General features: G+C 30.6%; 1 protein-coding gene across 19 annotated transcripts in view; it reads left to right on the plus strand.

Annotated features, from left to right (window-relative positions):
* LOC111709548 (octopamine receptor beta-2R) overlaps positions 1 to 21,322 on the plus strand; it is a 35,835-nt gene that overhangs the window by 3,557 nt on the left and 10,956 nt on the right. For 17 of the 19 annotated variants that reach the window (XR_002766884.1, XR_002766883.1, XR_002766885.1 and 14 more), the window contains exons 2-10: positions 3,068 to 3,168; positions 5,373 to 5,458; positions 8,414 to 8,512; positions 10,461 to 10,521; positions 14,172 to 14,260; positions 14,599 to 14,698; positions 16,165 to 16,280; positions 18,082 to 18,184; positions 21,058 to 21,117. Coding sequence is in view for 14 of the 19 variants with exons in the window: in XM_023483276.1 (XP_023339044.1) it covers positions 3,070 to 3,168; positions 5,373 to 5,458; positions 8,414 to 8,512; positions 10,461 to 10,521; positions 14,172 to 14,260; positions 14,599 to 14,698; positions 16,165 to 16,280; positions 18,082 to 18,184; positions 21,058 to 21,117 (813 nt within the window). In the remaining 5 variants the exon portion in view is untranslated. Of the gene's footprint in view, positions 1 to 2,778; positions 2,800 to 3,067; positions 3,169 to 5,372; positions 5,459 to 6,743; positions 6,895 to 8,413; positions 8,513 to 10,460; positions 10,522 to 14,171; positions 14,261 to 14,598; positions 14,699 to 16,164; positions 16,281 to 18,081; positions 18,185 to 21,057; positions 21,118 to 21,322 lie in introns of those variants that run through there. The other 2 variants (XM_023483267.1, XM_023483275.1) reach the window with 2 other exon arrangements.

Raw genomic sequence — 21,322 nt, forward strand, 5'->3', positions numbered from 1 at the left:
GTTTAGACTTTAAGCTAAAAGTATGCATTTCTAACACCAAATATAATTTTAAAGCAACTTTGTGTCAAATAAATGGAAAGCGATATCTTGTGACATTTTCGTTTTACCAATTATGATTTTGCGTAAAAATGCATAATTCTTTTCATTACCAACGTCTTTGAAATTTCTTATCTAAATGATATGGGTTTATTTTTGCTCTAAATTCCTGTTACAACATTCAGACTTGAAAATATCATAATATCAAATTTCTATAAACACATATTCTCAACCTTATCCAAGTTGCTTCATATGAAAATGCTTTCTCCCTAATGTAGGAAACTTCTTTTTCTTTTTAACTGTAATGTGCAGGGTTACCCTGAAAGGATGAGACTGTAAAGACGACCTGAAACTCTTTAAATCTGATGTCAAAGTTAAATTAAATCTAGAACACCACCTTGTAATGGCTTATTAAATGAATAGGCAAAAAAAGAGACAAGTTTACAATTGCAGAGATTGATTAATATAAGGAAACAGACACTTAAAATTGTGCGCAAAAGTCGTCTCTGAAGTCTGATCATTTATGACGTTACACCCTACATATAACCTACTTCAAAGAAGAAAAGAAAAGAGGGAATTTTTTAACAGAAAAACTAATTTTAGTTTAACTTCAAGTATGACATGGTGCCCTGAATAATAATTGCTGTCTACTGGAAATTGTTTTATTGCAACATTCTGGACATCTGTTTGTGGATGGAAAAGTAAAATAAAATTGAAATTTTTAATAATTTATCTATCTTGAAGCTAATCTCATAATTTGAGGTTTCAACCCCGCAACAATAGAAGAGTTTTAATCCCATAGTTTTTAGTTTCTTTTTGTATTTCTCAAAACTAACTAACATTTGTTTTTAGAAAAAAGAAATGTTAAAAATAGCGAAGTGTTAGTTTTAAGCCTTTGAAAACGTAAAAAAAGATCAAACCTATAGTTTTGAACGAAAAACGATCGTTTTCGTTTAAATTTTCTCGGATCGAAGTCAGGTTTGTAGATTCAAATTTTATTTTTCATTTAAATATCCTAAATTTGTCGTTTTTATTTCCAAAACGACTGTTTTCATTCCAAAACGTCGTTTTTATTCTCAAACGATCGTTTTCAAAACTATCATTTTTATTCTAAAACGATCGTTTGTATTCCAAAACGACATTACGTTTCTAGAACGATCGTTTCGTGTTTTTCTTTTTAACAACTATCAAAACTTAGTTGCATCCCTTTCAAAAACGATCTAGTTTTTAAAAACGATCGTTTCGTTTTCAGATATTTTTTTCATCGCTAACAAAACTTAACGAATGTTTTACAAAAAGTTAAAACTGCCCATTCCTACCCATATGTGTATCAAAATAATAATACGAAATAATTGAAGTTTAAATATTTGAAGTTTAAATTTCTATTAGAGTTTTTTATAGATCGATATTTATCTGTCTATATAATAGAATGAAACATTCATATATATGTTGCGTATAGCCGTTTTGGCAGAATTTTTTGTGGACATTCATGGGTGGCCGGGGGGTGCTATATATGGCTAAAAAATCAATCATTTTTTTCTCTAAAGTTTTTTCCCACGGGCAACGCCGGGCCTTTCAGATAGTGTTCTATAATTCAAATAAGTCGTTAAAAACATTGGGATTGCTTTTGACATTTTAATGATGAGCATGACACAAAGCTTCAAAATAGCATAACTCGTAGAGAAATTGAGTTGAACTTCTATTAAAGCTTCAGTTTGAACCTGAATTTATGTCTCAAAATCATGGTATAATCTAGCTAACCAAAGAAATTAAATACCTATAGTTATAATCTATGGTTGGCTTCAGAACATAAAACTCAAAAGCATTACTGGCATTGGTGCCACACTGTATAGTTGCACGGTCCAAAACCAAACCTCCGCTTAACCAGTTCAGATTCAAAATGGCAGTTTAACATTTTTGTTGGATGATTTATTTCATCGTTCATCGTACTACTAGGGTTGTTAATCGTTTCGATTTTAGACAAAATCTGCATTAAAAATGAACCCTTCGTTTTGAACTTTCAAAAAGCGAAAAACGATCGTTTTTTGAAAACGATAGTTTTTTTTTTAAATTTAAATTTTTGAAAGAATTTTCGGTAATGAATCTGAGTTGTATGACAATAAGTTTTTTATTTCAGGAAGATAATATTGTGAATGTTGTCTTAACTATATTTTTTTAACGAGACTAATAACCTGAATGTTATCTCACCTCGGATTTTCTCACCAAAAAAATGTATTTTCTCTTTAAAAGTTGTTAACGGTCGTTTAAAAATGGTCGTCGTTAAATGTCGTTAACGTAATCGTTAAAAAATTAATTTAATTCCAAACAAATCATTCAGATATTACAACCTATAATCATCAGTTTTTTTTCGACGCATTCATATAAAATTGATATTTCATAATATTTTTAATCTGAACTGATCTGAGAGTTACTTTTAAAAACATTCATTCCTGTTTCAAGGTTTTTTGTTAGTGAAGACGACATTTTCATATTTAGTGGGAATGTTGGAAAATTATAAAATATCAACTATTTTCGAATGCCTCGAAAAAAATCGATAATTATAGGTTTAATTTCTGAATGATCTGTTTGGAATTAAATTGATTTTTGACGATCTGAGTCGAATGTTGCAACTTTCTGAATTTGTATGGACGCTACGTTTTTTAACAATTTGAATTTGTACGAGTCGTTTTTAACAATTTTCTCCTTGTAGACGCAACAGATAGAAATAGAATTAGTAGCAATCACCATCGAATATTTTTCGACGTAAGTATACCCTTTCATTTCGGATCCTGTCCGTTATTAGGACTTTGTCCTAGATTCTTATACTTTTTAGTCATGGGTTTTTATTTAGCCTAGACCCCCTTTTAATTTTCGAAAACACTCTCTTTAATATATATAGATATTGTAGGTGTGAAAATATATAGATATTGTAGGTGTGCAAATATATAGATATTGTAGGTGTGCAAGTATATAGATATTGTAGGTGTGCAAATATAAAGCTAACTAGTATTCTAAAAACTTGAATTTTCAGAAATGGAGGATGAAAAGTATCTAAATAGTTCTGGGGTCGTTATTGATCCAGATTCTTTCAGCCAAGAAGATTTGTCATTTATTTTGCTTCATATTGCCAAGGTAAATTAGATTTTTCATTTACTGTTTCTCCATATTGCCAAGGTAAATTAGATTTTTCATTTACTATTTCTCCATATTGCCAAGGTAAATTAGATTTTTCATTTACTGTTTCTTCATATTGCCAAGGTAAATTAGATTTTTCATTTACTGTTTCTTCATATTGCCAAGGTAAATTAGATTTTTCATTTACGTAACACCCTTGGGCTTTCTGCCCAAGCGAGTTACGTCCCCTAGATCTTGAAGAGACGACATCTAGAGTTATATCTGTATTGTGATTAATCTATGGTTTTGGCAATTTGAAGTATTTTCGGAAAAGGAAAAATATTTAATTGAACATTCAAATTCTCAATTTAAAATATTGTAATCTCATAGTTTTCAAAAAAAAGTTAGTTTTATGATTTTTTTACCAATTTTCCCAAATTAAATTATCAAGCCTGGTCGATCATTTAATTTTAAACTTTATCTCACTAAAGGAAATGGAAGCGTAATTTCAAGTGACCGTCCATTCTAAGAAGGCACTGCCTGATTTACAACCTTACTCGAAAAATGTTTATTTCGGTGCGTTTCTTTAATGCTTCTTTTAAGCAAGAAAGCGCAATTCACTTTCAAAAATGAAAATAAAAGATTAGAGGACAAAAAGATTGATGACTAATTCTTTTACTTAGATCAGACAAAGCTTTTAAGGGTACCGTTGTAAATCGGACATTGTCGTCTTTACGTAGGGGTTTAAATAAAATCACGCTTACAGTCCCTTTAAGAGCATCAAAGCTATAATCTTGTTTAATATTATGAAAAGATTATATTTGAAAGCTTAATTTAATTAGTTCACCCAATTTATTAACGACCACATCTGAAGTTTGTGAAACTAACTTCAGAACTGCTTAGTTAAACCTTTGAGAAACTTATTATAGTTACTCAACTATAGTTGATGTATTGATTAGCATATAGTTTGGATCGTTTTCATTTTTTTGAAAAACGATCGTTTCGTTTTGGAAAAGACGAAGAAAAAACGTAAGCGAAACGATCGTTTTTGAAAACGATTCTTTGTTAACGACATTTTTTCTTAAACAACTTTTCGTTTTTAAAAGTTTAAAACGAGTGGTTCGTTTTCCACAAGCAATAGTTTTTTCCAAAAACGATAGTTTTTTATCGTTCTTAAAAATGATTAACAAATCTAGAGTTGAAACTGATCTGGATTTTGATATTAAATAAATTGTAAAAAAGATTATTATGTTTGGAGTCTTCAGTGATCAATCTTGGGTTTTCGATGAGATGGTATTTTGGGTCTCCGATACTACCCTAATGATGATGACTTTTACCAAAAGTAAAAATATGTATGAACAAAAGAAATGTAAGGTTTTAAACTTTTTTGTTTGACTAATTTTGGTGGAATAATAATGGGCTTTTTACAATTTGGCCATCTTTACTTTAACACAGAAATTTGGAGCCATCAAAAGAAGTCATAAAATGTCGTCTTGACAATAGTGTAATGGGTTTTATGATATTGCATCCAATTGCTGCTAAGTTTGCTGAAAATTACTTTCGCCGTTTACCCGCACTTGAATGATTGTAGCGGGAAACTAAATGAATTTGTTATTAAAGTCGACCTACTCAAGGCTTGGTTCAGGGGTTCCTGAATTACGATCGGACTCAAGGCTTTGTCCAGGGGTTCCTGAATTACGATTGGACAAACAAACAGACTGAAAAACAGAGATTACGACTTTATCTAAATCTCAGTATTAGTCAGAATAATTAAGTAGTTTTAAAGATCTCCATGTGTAATCAATAATCATTTAATTAAAAAACTAAATATGTACATGCAGCATTCTATTATCAGTTCAGTTCAGAAAACGAAAATCTAGAAAATTCTTTCGATGTCTCTGAAATTCTGAGCCCAAAACTTAAGACAGGGTATCGCTATCAAAGCCAGTTTTAAAACTCAGGTTTTATGAATGGGGTTGGGCAGTTTTGTGGATATCAATATTTTTGTTATGAAATTTTTTTATTTAATTTCTTCATATTCTCCATTTTTTGCCGAATCTTTTAAATCAAAATCTACAAAATGTTAAGACCCCAAAAAGAAAACTCGAGATTTTCGTTCAGCAATATTCTTTTAAATTTCGGTCTCTGTTAACTGTACCTAAACTCCAATAGAATATTCTTAATTCTGAATAAGAAGATTAATAATGAGTTTGTTTATGCAGGCAGTTACTCTGATTTCAATTATCATACTGGCAATATTCTCCAACATACTTGTTATTGCAGCTGTTATACTTTACAGGAGATTAAGGTAAAACGTTTAAACCTAGCTAAGAACATTACCATGGTTCTATAGAGTTCAATAATCATAATTTGAGGCAAATTGATTTAGGTGTTTCTGAGTTATGATTGAGCATACAAAGAAACAAACAGAGATTACTACTTTATAAATATAGATTCATCTTCATTGAGCACATTACTTATTTCATCTATATGTTAAGATATTCGATCCAAAATGGCTGGGCTTTTTTAATTCGCTCATTAATGGTATGAAAAAAATTAACGAAGTGAATAAGCTCATCAGACTTTCGTTTTTAATTTAGAACTTAATTTAACAGTTGAATTAAAGGTTTATTTCGTGTCTTACGGAAGTTGCCGTCAATTAAAATCTTCCTTTTAACTTCGTTAACGGTAGATTTACTGAATATTCGTTAATAAACAATTAAACTTCACCTTTAACGGTTGGGAAGTTTGGTTAACAAGAGTTCTTCTTAATAAAGGAATGGTTTGAGATTAAATTTTCTAAAAATAACGAAATCGAATTTGAAAAAAAAAATCATATTAGGCATCATAAAATTATCGTTCGTGCTTGGTTTCTACTAATTTAAACCAAAAAAAATGAAAGAAATGTGTCGATATTTTTGAAAAGCATCTGATAGTTCTGTCAATTTTCTGTTCGATCTGTTCATGAACGGTTCATTTTGTTCGTTAAGGATTTGAAAGCAATCTTTTTCCCGTTCGTTAATTTTTTATTAATTTTTTAAACTTCCTTAATTGAACGATGCCCAGCCTTTGACAAGGCAGGTGCGTAAAAGCAGGCATTCTCTGCCTAAAAACATGCCTATAATATAAGGCTGATTTTATGTTTGAGAGGGAGTACAATGTGCTTATGAGAGGAAACACTATTAAACGAGAAAGACAAAAATGCCCTCGATGATATTTAGGGCGGGTAAATGGAATTGTAGCCAATTTATCTAGTGATGTGTATTGTGTTTGTAAATATTTCAGAGAAAAAATCATTATTATCGGCGTTAACTATTTAGAGGGAATATTATGTATTTCTTAAGGAAGTAAAAAAGTAAAAAAGTAAAAAAGGAAAACATTTGGCTCAAATTATTTAATCGTAATCGTAAGGCATTGAAAATTATTTAATTTAGATGGAAACTGCTAAAAGATTATTTTGAAAGTCAAAAAAAAGTATCTTTTTAATCACATAATATTTATTTTTTAAATGATAAAACACTTGAATAATAGAATTTACTTATATAAAAGTTAAAAATATGTATATGGTTAAAAAGATGATACTGTAGCAATTTCGAAGGAATATTTTTAATTTCATCAAACCGAGTATATAGAAAGCTCAATTTCTAAACAGGAGTTCATGGGTTTACTCCCAGTTCGGAAAATGTTCTGGAAATCTGGAATTCTGGAATTTCTGTTGGAAGTAAACCGAAATCTAACTTTCCGGTAAAGTGTCCCAATTACGTTGATTTCCGAAATGGTCTTTTTCTGGAATAATCAAAACCCTGATTTAATCAGAAGCGCTTTCAACTTTTAAATGGTTTACATTTGTTTGTAGTTTTTCTAAGGGACAAAGGAGTGAGATATTTTTTTAAGAATCTCAATATAATTCCAACCCGATGTTGTCTTGTAGACTTTTAATATTCCACACTGAATTAAAAAGGTGTTAGATCAAAAAAAAACTAGTTTAAAATATCAACGGTTTACCCCATCAGGATGCAAAGATAAAGAATAGAAAAACATTTGGTTTTATTCCGTCTCAAAATCAGTTTTTTGGGCGTGACTTGTTTATCAAGCGTGTATACAATAATTTTAACAATTCGAATTCGGCTTTAAAGACTTTATCGACAAAAAAGTAAATATCTCAATGTGTTTGAAATTTAAAAATGTTTCAGTTTTTTTTTCAATTGTATAACAGAAACTTTTTACTCAAGCCTGATGGATCTGAACATGTTTATCTAAAAGTCCGTAAAGTCTGTAGGCTGAAAGTGCAATTTTAAGTATTCCTTTATGAAAAGATGCCAATGCCCGATTTACAATGGTACCCTTGAAAGCTTTGTCGGATCATGTATGAATTAGATATCAATGTTTTTATTTCTTTAAATTTTTATTTTCTCTGCGAACGTGACTTGCGCATTTCTTAAGTATAAGAAGCAATGGAAAAACTAAAAATTTAAACACATTCGAGTAAAAAAAAAACCGACGACATCTTCCACAACTTTGATCAGATTAAGGTGTCCAGGGAGCAATTGTAAAATGGGCATTGCAAACTTTGCATGGACTATGGACTGGAGAGTCAAAATTGAAATTAAGTTTTCGATTCAAAGAGAATAGAATATATGTTAGAGCGGAATTTACTAGAAAAAAGTGTAAAACGGCCATTTTGTTGTACTGTTTCCATACTGCAGGTGTCTAAGGAACATACTGTGAACATTTACATGATTTGTACACTTTGAACTCCCTTTCAGGCTGAAAGGGACTGACAAAATGTATACCGAAGGATTGTCTAAATTGCACTCTAATATATATTTTATTCTCTTTGTTTCAATCCCTTTAAAAGTTTTCTGCAGAGAAACTTTACTCATGTTTTCTTGAAATCTTTGATACAAATTTTCAATTAAATAAATAGCTTTTACCGATTATTATTAAATCGTAAGGTGTCTTTTTTATCTGTAAAAGTGCTTTTTCACGGAAGCATTGTAATAATGGAACAACAGTTATAATGATGTTTTCAATTAAGTTGTTTGTCTTGATTGGAAGGGACGAAGGTAGACTAGAAAATAAAATGAAGGAAAGGGGAGATTGCCGGGATAAATCTGTAATTTGATTTTTCTGCCAAATTAAGATATATGAAGGTTTTCAATATTTGATGTATTTGCCATAGAAATAATTTCATTATCTTTCCGAAAAACAAGAAAAACAACTTTTTGCAATCAAATATTTCGAAAAAGCTAGATTTTTTTAGAGGAATCAACAATTATTTTTTGGTCTCTCTGGCAGCAGCAGATCTACTGGTGGCCGGAGTAGCCATGACACTCAATGCTACCCAGGAGATATCCGGCAGGTAAAATATACAACACAAGCTAAAGATGACACTCAACGCTACACAGGAGATATCCGGCAGGTAAAATATACAACACTAGCTAAAGATGACACTCAACGCTACACAGGAGATATCCGGCAGGTAAAATATACAACACAAGCTAAAGATGACACTCAATGCCTGTATGTTACCCCTGGGGTATTCTAGTGTTCCCGTAAAAATTTCATTCAATTTGGGGCAGCCGTTATTATATAGATAATTTTGACTTGCAAACATAAAAGACTGCATGGCCGGGTCTGAATCTACATTCTACATGCATTGACTGGGAACCCCACCTCAATTATGAAGTGAATATATATATAGCCCAATTTTACCAGGAAGCTCAGTAAAAAAAAGACCACCAACTTTAATGGTAAAATTGTGCCAAGGAGGTTTGTTCTGCGTTGAAACTTTGTAAACACAATTTAAGTAGTATCACTGCAGTAATATAATCAATATCTAAAACTACTCGTTGTAGCTTATTTAAAATCGTTCAAATAGGTTCAAATAGGTTCAAATAGGTTCAAATAGGTTCAAATAGGTTCAAATAGGTTCAAATAGGTTCAAATAGGTTCAAATAGGTTCAAATAGATGATATTTTTACAAATATTTAAGATGCAACGAAGGCAGGATACATAAGACGTAAAATATATAATCCATTTTTAATACAATGATAAGCCTATTTAACAATATAATACAGACGACATTTTAGTGCAGCTTTGCTTTACATCCAGCTTGCATATAAACAAGGGAAGCTGTGAGTTTGACGGCAATTCATCTTTGCTGTACAAACTACAAATAATGTATTAATACACAAAAATGATTGGTTTTATATCTAATGAAACATAAGAAATTAACTGTTTATTTTGAATAAATTGTCTGGGGCAAGGTAATAATATGCAAGGAAAGTTATTTTAGAGGTGTACACATCTTTTGTACTGCAGTGTACTGTCTCTGGGCGGTAATGTAAAGTGTAAACACAAAACGGATGTCACAGCCTGACATGGAATCCATTTTCACAAAAATAATCTATGAAATATTCTGGTCATAGGAAACTATGATGTAAATTAGCCAAATTATCAAAATTAAATGCGTTTAACCTCCTCGGATAACAGACGAACACTGATGCATCTATTCTTGTTTACAAATTCTGCCCAGAGCCCAAAACTTAAGACAGGGTATCGTTATGAAAACAAGTTTTGGAACCCGGGTTTTACGGATGGGTTTAGACAGTTTTGTCGATATCAATATTTTTGTCATGAAATATTATATTATTTAGTTTCTTCATATTCTCCACTTTTTACGAATCTCTTAAATCAAAATCTACACAAATCTTAAGACCCCAAAAAGGAAACGCGAAGGCTTTGATCAACAATATTCTTTTTAATTTCGGGCCTAGAGAGAGAACTGGTTTCAATATGTACGCGACCGCAATTAACTTTCCTCGGGCTTACCATTGTAATAATATATATAATGTTTACATATATTAAAACTGTTAGAAATGTAATGATGACTGGAAAGACTAGTAAACATTGCTGAAAGGTCAAGAATAATGATTTTTTTTGTTTTCTAACTTTAAAACTCACTTCTTAGAAAGATAAATTGTTCAATTCTTTTCAAGAAATGGATTCTATAAATATATAATTTTTAATCTAAAGCTTTCCAACTCATCCCAATCTTATTATTTTCTCAAACTAACCCCCCCCCCCAGTTTTTTTAAGGGGTCAGGTGGTGGGTGACTGATTTTTGTCACAATCTTTCTATGTATATGCTTTGCGTTTATTTTATTTGTTAAACGTTTTGTAAAGTAACCTTGTAGAATGCATTGGTGAGTTATTTATTTAGTTCAAAGTTGAAGTAAGACTCTTTTTATGTTTGATATCTATTTTTTTCGTGAATTTTAACAATTTTGTGAGCTGATATTTTTTAGATGGATTTTCGGCAGCTTTGTTTGTGACCTCTGGAACTCAATAGATGTTCATGCTTCCACGGTAAAAAAAAAAGTCAAAATTATAATTTGTCTGTTACAACCAAAGAGAATAGAACATATATTAGAGTGGAATTTACTAGAAAAAAGTGTAAAACGGCCATTTTGTTGTACTATTTCCATACTGCAGGTGTACTTCACATATTTATGCTTTATAACCTTTTGGGCCTTGGAATATCATTTTATAGAAAATCTAAAATTATTGTTAAAGGAAACTCAATTATGAAATAGGCTGGTTTCATAATTGACCAATGATCATTTCACATAGACTCTATGTCTTTCACTTTACAAACGATGATTTTCCGTTATAACTATAAATCAAATAATGGTTTTTATTCACCTAATTCATTATAAAGTTTATTTAACTGTTTAAAAAATTTGAAATTGAAATGAATAGTCTAGGGAACATACTGTATTAATGTACTCTATTGTATATAATTTGTGAACATTTACATGATTTGTACACTTTGAACTTTCTTTCAGACTGAAAGGTACTGAAAAAATTCATACCGAGAGATTCTTTAAATTCCCCTCTAATATATATTCTATTCTCTATGGTTACAAGATTTTTTATTCCGAGTCAAATAAAAGTTTTTAATNCCTCCTATGATTTTGCCCTCAGTGTTGAGATAGGGGAGTGTAATGCATGGCCTTAGTCCGGCTTTTCAAGGCCTGCTCATCAAAAAAATTAAACCTTTAACTTTCTTGTAATATAAACATTTTATCATATCCATTTTTCAAGGGCTTTTTTAATAATATAAACTAAAGCCATGTATAGTCTAGCCTAATTGATAAAATAGTTATTTGGCATTTTGGATTTTTTTTTAAAGCAGCGACCCGCCGTTTAGTGAAGAAGTTTAAGCGTTCAAGTGTTAGCCGTGTTTAAGTAATTTAGAAAAATCAAGGGGGGGGGGCAACAGCCGTGATAGGTTAATAATTTCCCTTCCCCCTCTATATATATAGTACATACTTTAGATGTCATGTGTCTGACACAACATCCTCAAATTTCCTAAAATCCAGCGTCTTTCAAATCTTCAAGTTTTTCTTTTAATTTTCTACCATTGTTTTCCCCTCGGATCTTTAACGTTATATGTTGTAACCTTGTATACTAATCTATAATATTATACATTTGGCTGGTTTATGTGAATATTTGGAACATGAAGCCAGAACAACAAGTTGATCACACTAAATACGCCTCCTCAACCAAATTCCCTCACCCATTCCCCCATTTTATCCCTCTCATTAGAGATGGGCCTTAAGCTTTTTTTCAATTTGTTGTTCATTGTTTTTTTTTTTAAAAAATTAAAAAATTGTTCTCAAAATTGTAGCTCATTTTCAAACTATTTTTTTTACTGAAAGATTGTTCATTAAAATCGTTTGTTTATCATCATTTCAGTTTAAAAAAAATATAAGATAAGAGTTTGTTAGAATGAATTTTTTAAAGCCAATTTTAATGTTGAGTTTAACGTTAACAATATATACTGATAACTTAAAAACTTTGAATTTTTTACAGTTAATGTTAATGTTAATGTTAATGTTAATGTTAATGTTAATGTTAATGTTAATGTTAATGTTAATGTTATTGTTAATATTAATGTTAATGTTAATGTTAATGTTAATGTTAATATTAATGTTAATGTTAATGTTAATGTTAATGTTAATGTTAATGTTAATGTTAATGTTAATGTTAATGTTAATGTTAATGCCCACTATTTAAGTGACTTATTTTGTCTGTCTAATAAGATTGCCCTACAGATAATTACAATCGATGTTAATGTTAATGTTAAATTATATCCGAACTGGCTCAATCACTCACTAATATTATAATAAAATATAATATATTTAAAAAAGGACAAATTTTTTAAATACAGAATAAAAGGTAGTCATAAATATATATTTCATAAATACAAAGAATAAATGGTCGTTCAACAATTGAATACAATAAATACATAAAAAATAGTCAAAAATGATTTATATTTAAAAAACAATTATGTTTTAAAAATAGACAAATCATTCATTTAGATATAAAAAATAGTCAAAAAGTTATATTTTATAATAAAAAGTCATGTATACAAAAAATAAATGGTTGTTAATAGAACAAAGTTATGTATAGAAAAAATAAATTGTTCAATAATTGAAAACATTAAATCCATATATCAAAAACTTATGTAATAAAAATGAACAAACGGAATAACAAAAATAGATTCAATCAACAGAGGCATCATAGCCCTAGCCTGAGGGAGTTTTAGTTTAATATTACGACTAAAACAACACTCTGTATATTCATTTCTTTCTTGAACTAGAGAATGAAGATAAAATGATGCTTTCTCTTGTTCATAGAGTTAAGCACTCTTTTGAAACGTCCTAGCCAAACAAAAGTTTGCTCTGCAGCCTCGGTATTTGGACGATCGAAAGTTGATCTTAGACTTTCTTTTACTTTTGGATATTTATACCTACAGGGGTATCAAACATGATTTTTCATATGTGGGGGGGGGGTACTGCAAATAGTCTAACAACTAGAATAGTGGGCCGGCAACAAGAAAATCCGGTTTATGGTCAGAGGATTATACATATCAACCTTTTCTTGGCACTCATATGGGAGGTGGTGTACTGCAAATAGTCGACAGCAAGAAAATAGTTGGTGGTATAAAGAGGGGGGGGGGATCTTTGTTTTTGAAGTCCAGGGGGGCTGATATATCTATATATATTTCGTGTATATATGTTTGATATATCTATATTTATGTATATACAAATATAAATGTATGTACAAATATGTATATTTAAGGTGATTAGTGAATACATATTATGTTAACTTTAACATTAACATTAACATTAACATTAACATTAACCTTACACATTTTACAAACATTTAAGGTGGTTAGTGTACACATATAATATTAACATTAACATTAACATTAATATTTTAAAAATATTAAAGGTGGTTAGTTTAAACATGCAATGTTAACATTAACATTAACATTAACACTAACTTAACACATTTTACAAACATTTAAGGTGGTTAGAGTACATATATAATGTTAACTTTAACATTAACATTAACATTAACTTTAACATTAACATTAACATTAACATATTGACATTTCACATTTTACAAACATTTAAGGTGGTTAGATTACACATATAATGTTAACTTTAACATTAACATTAACATTAACTTTAACATTAACATTAACATATGGATTTGGCATCCAATCGTTGAACATCGTAATAACTTGATAATTTTGTCAATGTAACATTAACATATCATTTTCAAATGTATATATTGTTTGTAGGACAATATTAACATTAATATTAAAATTAATAAATTTATAAATCATATCATATATACCTAAATGTTAATTTATATGTATTTTGTATATATCAATTAACATTATCATTTGCATGTTAATATTGACATTAATTAAACTAATTAAATCTTCAATGGTCTCATATAGAGCCTCATGCACTACTTACGTGAAATCAATTAAATAAAACGAAAAAATAAGAGGCTTTACCTTTCATTCGTATTCATTTGTGAAACAAAAACAATAGTTTCAATATTTCATGGCTTCGGCTTCCTCTAGAAATACCGTATATGTCAAGCAATATTTATCTTTTATCTCTCAATCATAATTTCATTTAATATTATTTTAGGTTAGCACACTACATCTGTGCTGTATATCACTTGATAGATATTATGCTATTGTCAGACCATTGGACTACCAGTCAACTATAACTACCAGGTTAGTTATTGGATACTGTACATCTCATACCTAGGATTAGAAGTAATCAAAGAGAAGCTTTTTTAACTGGCAGCTCCTCTTGACTTCTATGTTTATATCCATGCTGTTTAAAAGCTTAATATAAATGAAAATTGTAATCAAAAATCGTTTTAGTTCCTTTATTTCCTTAAGTTCCTTTAGTTCCTTTAGTTCCATTAGTTCCGTTAGTTCCTTTAGTTCCTTTAGTTCCTTTAGTTCCTTTAGTTCCTTTAGTTTCTTTAGTTCCTTTAGTTTCTTTAGTTCCTTTAGTTTCTTTAGTTCCTTTAGTTTCTTTAGTTCCTTTAGTTCCTTTATTTCAGGGTTGCTATTCTGATGATGATTGTAGCCTGGTTGTCCCCGACCATCATTTCCTTTGTTCCCATATTTCTTGGCTGGTATACGACTAATGAACATATACAGGTATAAACCATGACAAAAATGCCATTGCTAGGGATTGGTAAAGAGTTGTTGTTCTATTTTATTCTTTGAAAACATCAATGTACAGTTATGGTGCCTTATTTTTGTCATAGGTGGACACTGAACAGCCTTTCTTTTTTGCCCAGCTTTGCCTGAAAACTATTTTTTTTGCTCAATTTAGATTTTTAAACTTAGTTACAAACATTCTTGTGGTTCTCCCAATTTCTCCAATCAAAGTTTGAGGCAAATCGGTCAAGACTCAATAGGTTTATAATTTATGACATACAAATAAAAAATAAAAAAAGATTACTACTTAATATATATAGATGCATTAAAGTTTACATAATACATACATTATTTTGTTCAGTTTCATCAATATGTGGGGACAAATCAGGGGTGTATATTTTCTAGAAAAATCATCCCACCTATAGTTGAAAATAATTTCATCTCCTTAGATGTTAGTTTTTGTTTTTAAAATATTATCAAACCAATAAGTAAATGATTTCTTTTTAAATATGCAAATTCTATTCTTTTCCTTATTAATATGTGAACAAATTCCTTTTCTGGCTTGCCAAGGTTTTGTGTAAATATTATTCTAAAGTTTAGAACTGTCCTCAAGCATGAATGTGTTGCATTTAAGCCTAATATTCTGATTTATGATTATGTGCAACACTTTGAAATCGAGCTCCAAGTTAAAATAGTTTGAAATATGTAAAATTTAGGAAAATTCTAAATTTATAATTTTACAAATTTTAGAACTGAACTACATTTAATGCTTTACGTGGTTATGGGTTAGTACATTGTTCCCGGGCAACAATCGTGCCTTTACGATTTTCTAACAAAACGCCATTTAAATGGATTTAAGTTCCGGGAAAACTATCTTATTTTTACGGGAACAACTGGAACAGAACGGAACAGAAAAGAGCGGAACAGAACGGAACAGAATGGAATGGAACAGAACAGAATGGAACGGAACGTATGGAACAGAACGGAATGGAATGGAACGAAATGGAACGGAAAGGAACAGAACGGAACAGAACAGAACGAATCGGAACAGAACGGAATGGAACAGAACGGAACAGAATGGAATGGAACAGAACGGAAAGGAGCATAACAGAATGGAACGGAATGGAATGGAACGGAACAGAACGGAATGGAACAGAACGGAGTGGAACAGACCAGAATGGAACAGAACAGAATGGAACAGAATGGAATAAACGATTTAAAAAAAGTAGAAAGAAGACCTATTCTTTTTATAATTAATTCAATTTCAAACTGTAAGGTGATTTTAAATATTGAATAAACTTAAATTTTTCTCATTTAAAAAAAGCTGAAATTAAATCCGTTTGCTGAATTGTTTGCAAGTAAACTTTTTACATATCACCTTCAGCTTCAGTGGGCTCTGCAGTAATTTACAGTATACTGACTAAAGATATAGTAGCACTAGTGTATAGTGGAGGGTGTTTTAGGAACGAGCTGAAAGCCCAGGGGAGTGTGCGTTTATTGTTAATAAACCCTATGCGTTCATTTCATCAACTCTTACATTCTGGTGTCCTGTCATAGTAATGCTCCTCACCTACCAGAGGTCAGTATATTTTATGTTTTCTGACTCTAGCTTGTCATATACAGTGAAAACCAGAAAACTCCGGAACAGGATGTCGACTTTTATGCTCAAGTTATAACTTTATATAGCGCATTGAACACACTGTAAATGTCCAGTGTAAACAAACCCATTTCACTTAATAAGTGATTTATTAACTTAATTCAATTATGAAATATCAACCCTATACGAATGCGTGTAAAAATGATCAATGATTATAGTTTGTAATATCTGAATGATTTGTTTGGAATTGAATTGATATGTGTACATTGTGACCTAACTACTATTGTAAATTACTATGTCAACCCTGTATTGTGATTAAACCTAACTACACTATCAATAACTACATATAACTTACGTTCATTAATGTAACCTGTACCATAGAAATCAAAATAAACATCAGTTGGAATAATACTACACTTGATAATGGTGTGAGAGTAATTTGTTCCTCGTTTAGCGAACAAGACGGACCTGAGTATTAATAGATGAAGACCAGGGAGATATATGGAGTATTGCATTGAATTGTATCTTAAAAGACAGATAGATATCTTAGAATACAGAGAGAGTTGCATCCTGATTGATATTGACTATGGTATTATTGAGGAACCCTTAGTTTAAAATTGAATTGCATCTTGTAAGACAAATACCTGACTATATAGATAGAGTTGTTTCTGGTTTGAAATTGACGAAAGTATGTGTTCCTTGTTTAGCAAACAAGAAGGACCTGAGTTGTATCGAAGTTAATAGATATAGACCAGGGAATTCCAGAGAGTATTGGATTGAGTTGTATCTTGTAAGACAGATACCTGATAATACAGATAGAGTTGTATTCGGTTTGATACTGACTAAGGTATTATTAAGGAACCTTGAGTTCAAGATTTAGTTGTATCTTGTTAGACAGATACCTTAGAATACAGACCGAGTCGTATCCGGATTGATATTGACTAAGGCATTCCTGAGGAACCTAAAGTTTGAGATTGAGTTGTATCTGGTAAGACAGATACTTGAGGAAACAGAAGGTTATACCTGGATTGGTACTGATCTAAAAGGATTTATTGGAGTAGGGCATTCATTACAGATATACATTACACATATATTTATATAAAGTATAAATATATAAAAGTATAGATTCTTTTGTAAAATTTCACCGGGCAGGGTGTACTGCAGAAGAAACGTTTTTTGCAATCAATTAAATCCTAAAATTTGTCTCATAATACTGCACTCTCAGTTCAAATATAATACCAACCAGGCACTTTCTTTACATAAAGAGAGCTCAGAGTTGGTTTGACTGAAAATTTTAACTAAACGACATTTTTTTGACATCCATTTGTGAAGAATTCGTAACGATGAATTTTCCAAAATAAAAATTTCTTTAGTACTGTATTTTAAACATTATTTAACATATGATAAGTTTTAGTTCAAGGGCAAATTGGAGTTTATTCTAAGGGGGTAAAATTTGTACTAAGTTCCCCCCTTAAATAGAGGTTGGAATTCATTACTATTGAACAATAACTTAAAGTGAACAAACTTTGTATTGTTTAGAAAACGAATATATTCATATAAGGAAGTTTAACTATAAAGCAATAATCAGAGGAGCCTCTCAGTTTTTATAATTATAATACAATTGTTTTGGATTGCTCCTCTTTAGTTAATAAACCTGGTTAAACTAATGTTTTATGACAATATACAAGGAGGATTATATATGAAGGTCAAGGGGGGGCGTCTAGGGGGCCCAGGCTTCTTCATAACCCCTTAATACGCCCCTGGTACAGTTCAAATATTCTAGGGTGTACAGAGAAGCAATGCGACAAAAGAAAACCATTGAACGACTCAACACAATAGTAAATCTGAACAGTAGAACAGTGAGTAGACGTGAGTCCAGTGAACAGGTAAATCTGAACAGTAGAACAGTGAGTAGATGTGAGTCCAGTGGAAAGGTAAATCTGAACAGTAGAACAGTGAGTAGATGTGAGTCCTGTGAACAGGTAAATCTGAGAAGTAGAACAGTGAGTAGATGTGAGTCCAGTGACCAGGTAAATCTGAACAGTAGAACAGTGAGTAGACGTGAGTCCTGTGAATAGGTAAATCTGAACAGTAGAACAGTGAGTAGATGTGAGTCCAGTGAACAGGTAAATATGAACAGTAAAAATAATGAATTCCTTTCCGAATATTTTGGTGGGCTGAAAAATTCTCAAAAGTTTCCCGAATGTTGAAAAGCAAACAGAAAAGTTATCTTTCATAAAAAATTAATTATATTCTTCAAATATTTTTTAAATGTTTATTTTTAAAAAATGTTTTCACTTCAATGAATTTCAAACTGTCCGTTTTAGATTTTAAAGATAAGAAATGTATGAAAAAATAAAAACAGAAATAAAAGCTTAAATTGTTAAGAAAACTTTCCCCTCCTCCTTCTCGACTGTTATTGTAAATATGAAAGTTTAAAGTTTTCTTATATGTTAAAAGTTGCCAGTTTTACCATGAATAAAGATATGTTTGCTTAATGGAATTACAATATTTACACAGACATGGTTTCTAGATTTCCTGTCCTAGAAAAACTTCCCTCAAAAAAAGCTTAATCGTTATAACGACCACGGGTTGGCATTAACTGGATTTTTTAGTCAATGTATATTTTGTTTCTAGGGATAGACTGTGTTCACTTTTTAAAAATGATTTTTTCGTATTTGTAACGACGTGGAAAAAAACACGAAATGGTCGTTTTTAATTTGCTTTGACGACCGTGAAAGACCATTAACGACAGTTAACTCCCTTAAAGACTACACTTTGCGAACCACCGTTAACGACCACCCCCTTCAAATTAAGTAAATTAAAAAAATAATTCATATTCCAATAATTTTAGTATTCTAGATCAAAAACTTCATTATAGTAAAAATTAATTTGAAATTAAATTATTTTTACTAATGAAGTTTTTTTCAAAAACGATAGTTTTTTTTCAAGAAAACAATCATATCATTGGTTCAATTTGTGTTATTCAAAAGTCCAAAAAGAATGGTTCGTTCGTTTTGACCCTTTTTTGTTTTACACGAAACGAAAAACGATATTTCTTATCGTTAGAAAATGATGTTTAAGTCTTTTTGAGGCCCCCTAACTCTGTCTCTGCTAGGATGCTTTAAAAAAATATGTTCTTTCTTAAAAAGGGAATATTTCTGAATCAAATTAGGCTCTGTTGAAATAAAACTGAAAATTTATCATGCTATTATTATGAATTTATGTTAGAAAAAATTATCATGCTATTATTATGTATATTAAAAAAAATCAAAACTTTAAAACTTTTCCTTAGTTTTAAGCCGTAAAGTGGTTTTATTTTATTTCATTTAAAAAAAAATATTTCATAAATCGAATTATCTACTTTCTTTGTTTTAAATTGAAAGTAAATAAAATAATTTCTTTTAATAGAATTTATTTTCACTTAAACTAAATATCTTGTAGCATTCTTTATATCATTTACACTTTAAAGAAGAGCGGACAGTATCACTCACATATACAGTGATAACCAGAAAACTATGGAATAGAAATTCGGGTTTAGACATAAGTTATGACTTTAAATACAGGGTGTCCCACGAAACATGACAGTATGCAGGACGACTTGAATGTCACAAATAAATTCAAATACCAAAGACGACTTTCAAGTCGTCTTGCTATTTTCATGTTTCGTGGGACACCCTGTAGTTAAATGAACATGAGACACGGAAATTGTGCAGTGTAAACAGACCCAATTTCATTTGATACGTAATTTAATTGCTAACTGTATTTGCTTTGTAACCACATCTAATGCACTTAAGTATGGCATATCGTTTTAGTTTTCCAGAGTTTTCTGGTTCTTACTCTACAAAATATAGATTTCTAAAAACATTCTGTTTGAAAAATACAAATTTAGAAACAAACTTGCACAACACATTGAAGACGACATTTAATTTTGAGATTGAGTCTTCTTCTGCTATATACAGGGTGTCCCACGAAACATGACAATAGGAAGACGACTTGAAAGTCGTATTTGGTATTTGAATTTATTTGTCACAGTTAGTCGTCTATCTACTTTAACATGTATGATTCTTGAAACAATTATCACATAATTCTCCTCCTAGCCCTGGCATTTCTAAAAAGTGGTCTGCGTTTTTTGTGCTTTCAATATTACCGGAGATATAAAGTGTTTGATTCAGATTTCAATTTTGTTAAATAAAAGCAAAATTGTCGAAATCTGAACGAAATTCTTCATATCTCGGGCAATATTGAAAGCACAAAAAAGGCAAACCACATTTTGAAAATGGAAGGACAAGGGAAATTTTGTGATTATTATCTCTAGAAATTTACTTCTAAAATTAGGTTGACAAATAAACGCAGCAAATTATATCAAAAATCAAGACGACATTCAAGTCGTCCTGCATACTGTCATGTTTCGTGGGACACCCTGTACATACATGTCTTGGGTGTCTGGGTGTGGTTTGTTTTTTGTCATTCCAATAAATGTCAAAACGGGTGAACCGATTGGGCCCAAATTTTAAGTGGGACTATTCAGATGACTCCAGGAAGGTTTATGGATGCTCGGAATTACAAAAAAAAGTTCGTGAAAATTTTTGTTGTTTTTTCAAATTTTTGAAATCCACAAAAAAAGAATTATAAATCCGTAAAAATGCTGATAGATTGAGTAACAATTAAAAGTTGAAGAGGAAGATGGGCGCGAAGCGTCCTGATACCCTTGTCTTCTTTATAAAATAGAAAATCTTGATTATTTAATTTACTCCAGGAAAATTCATCTGGTAGATATCGGGAAAGAACTGTTTCCTGGAGAGAGAAATACATTCAGGTAAATTTTTAATTTAGTCTGTTGTCAATAGTAGGGTGGGTATAGAGAATAGAAATACAGATAGCGATAAAAGGAACTGAGTTTTGCTACAAATTCAGATTTATCATACTAATATCTTTGCAACCCTTTGTCATAGACCTTTAATGTTTTAAAGTATAAATTTTTCCGGATCAAATAGGTAAAGTTTGAATTATAAAAAAGATGT

The sequence above is a fragment of the Eurytemora carolleeae genome, unplaced genomic scaffold (genome assembly GCF_000591075.1).
Source record: "Eurytemora carolleeae unplaced genomic scaffold, Eaff_2.0 scaffold815, whole genome shotgun sequence".
NCBI classification, from domain to species: Eukaryota; Metazoa; Arthropoda; class Copepoda; order Calanoida; family Temoridae; genus Eurytemora; species Eurytemora carolleeae.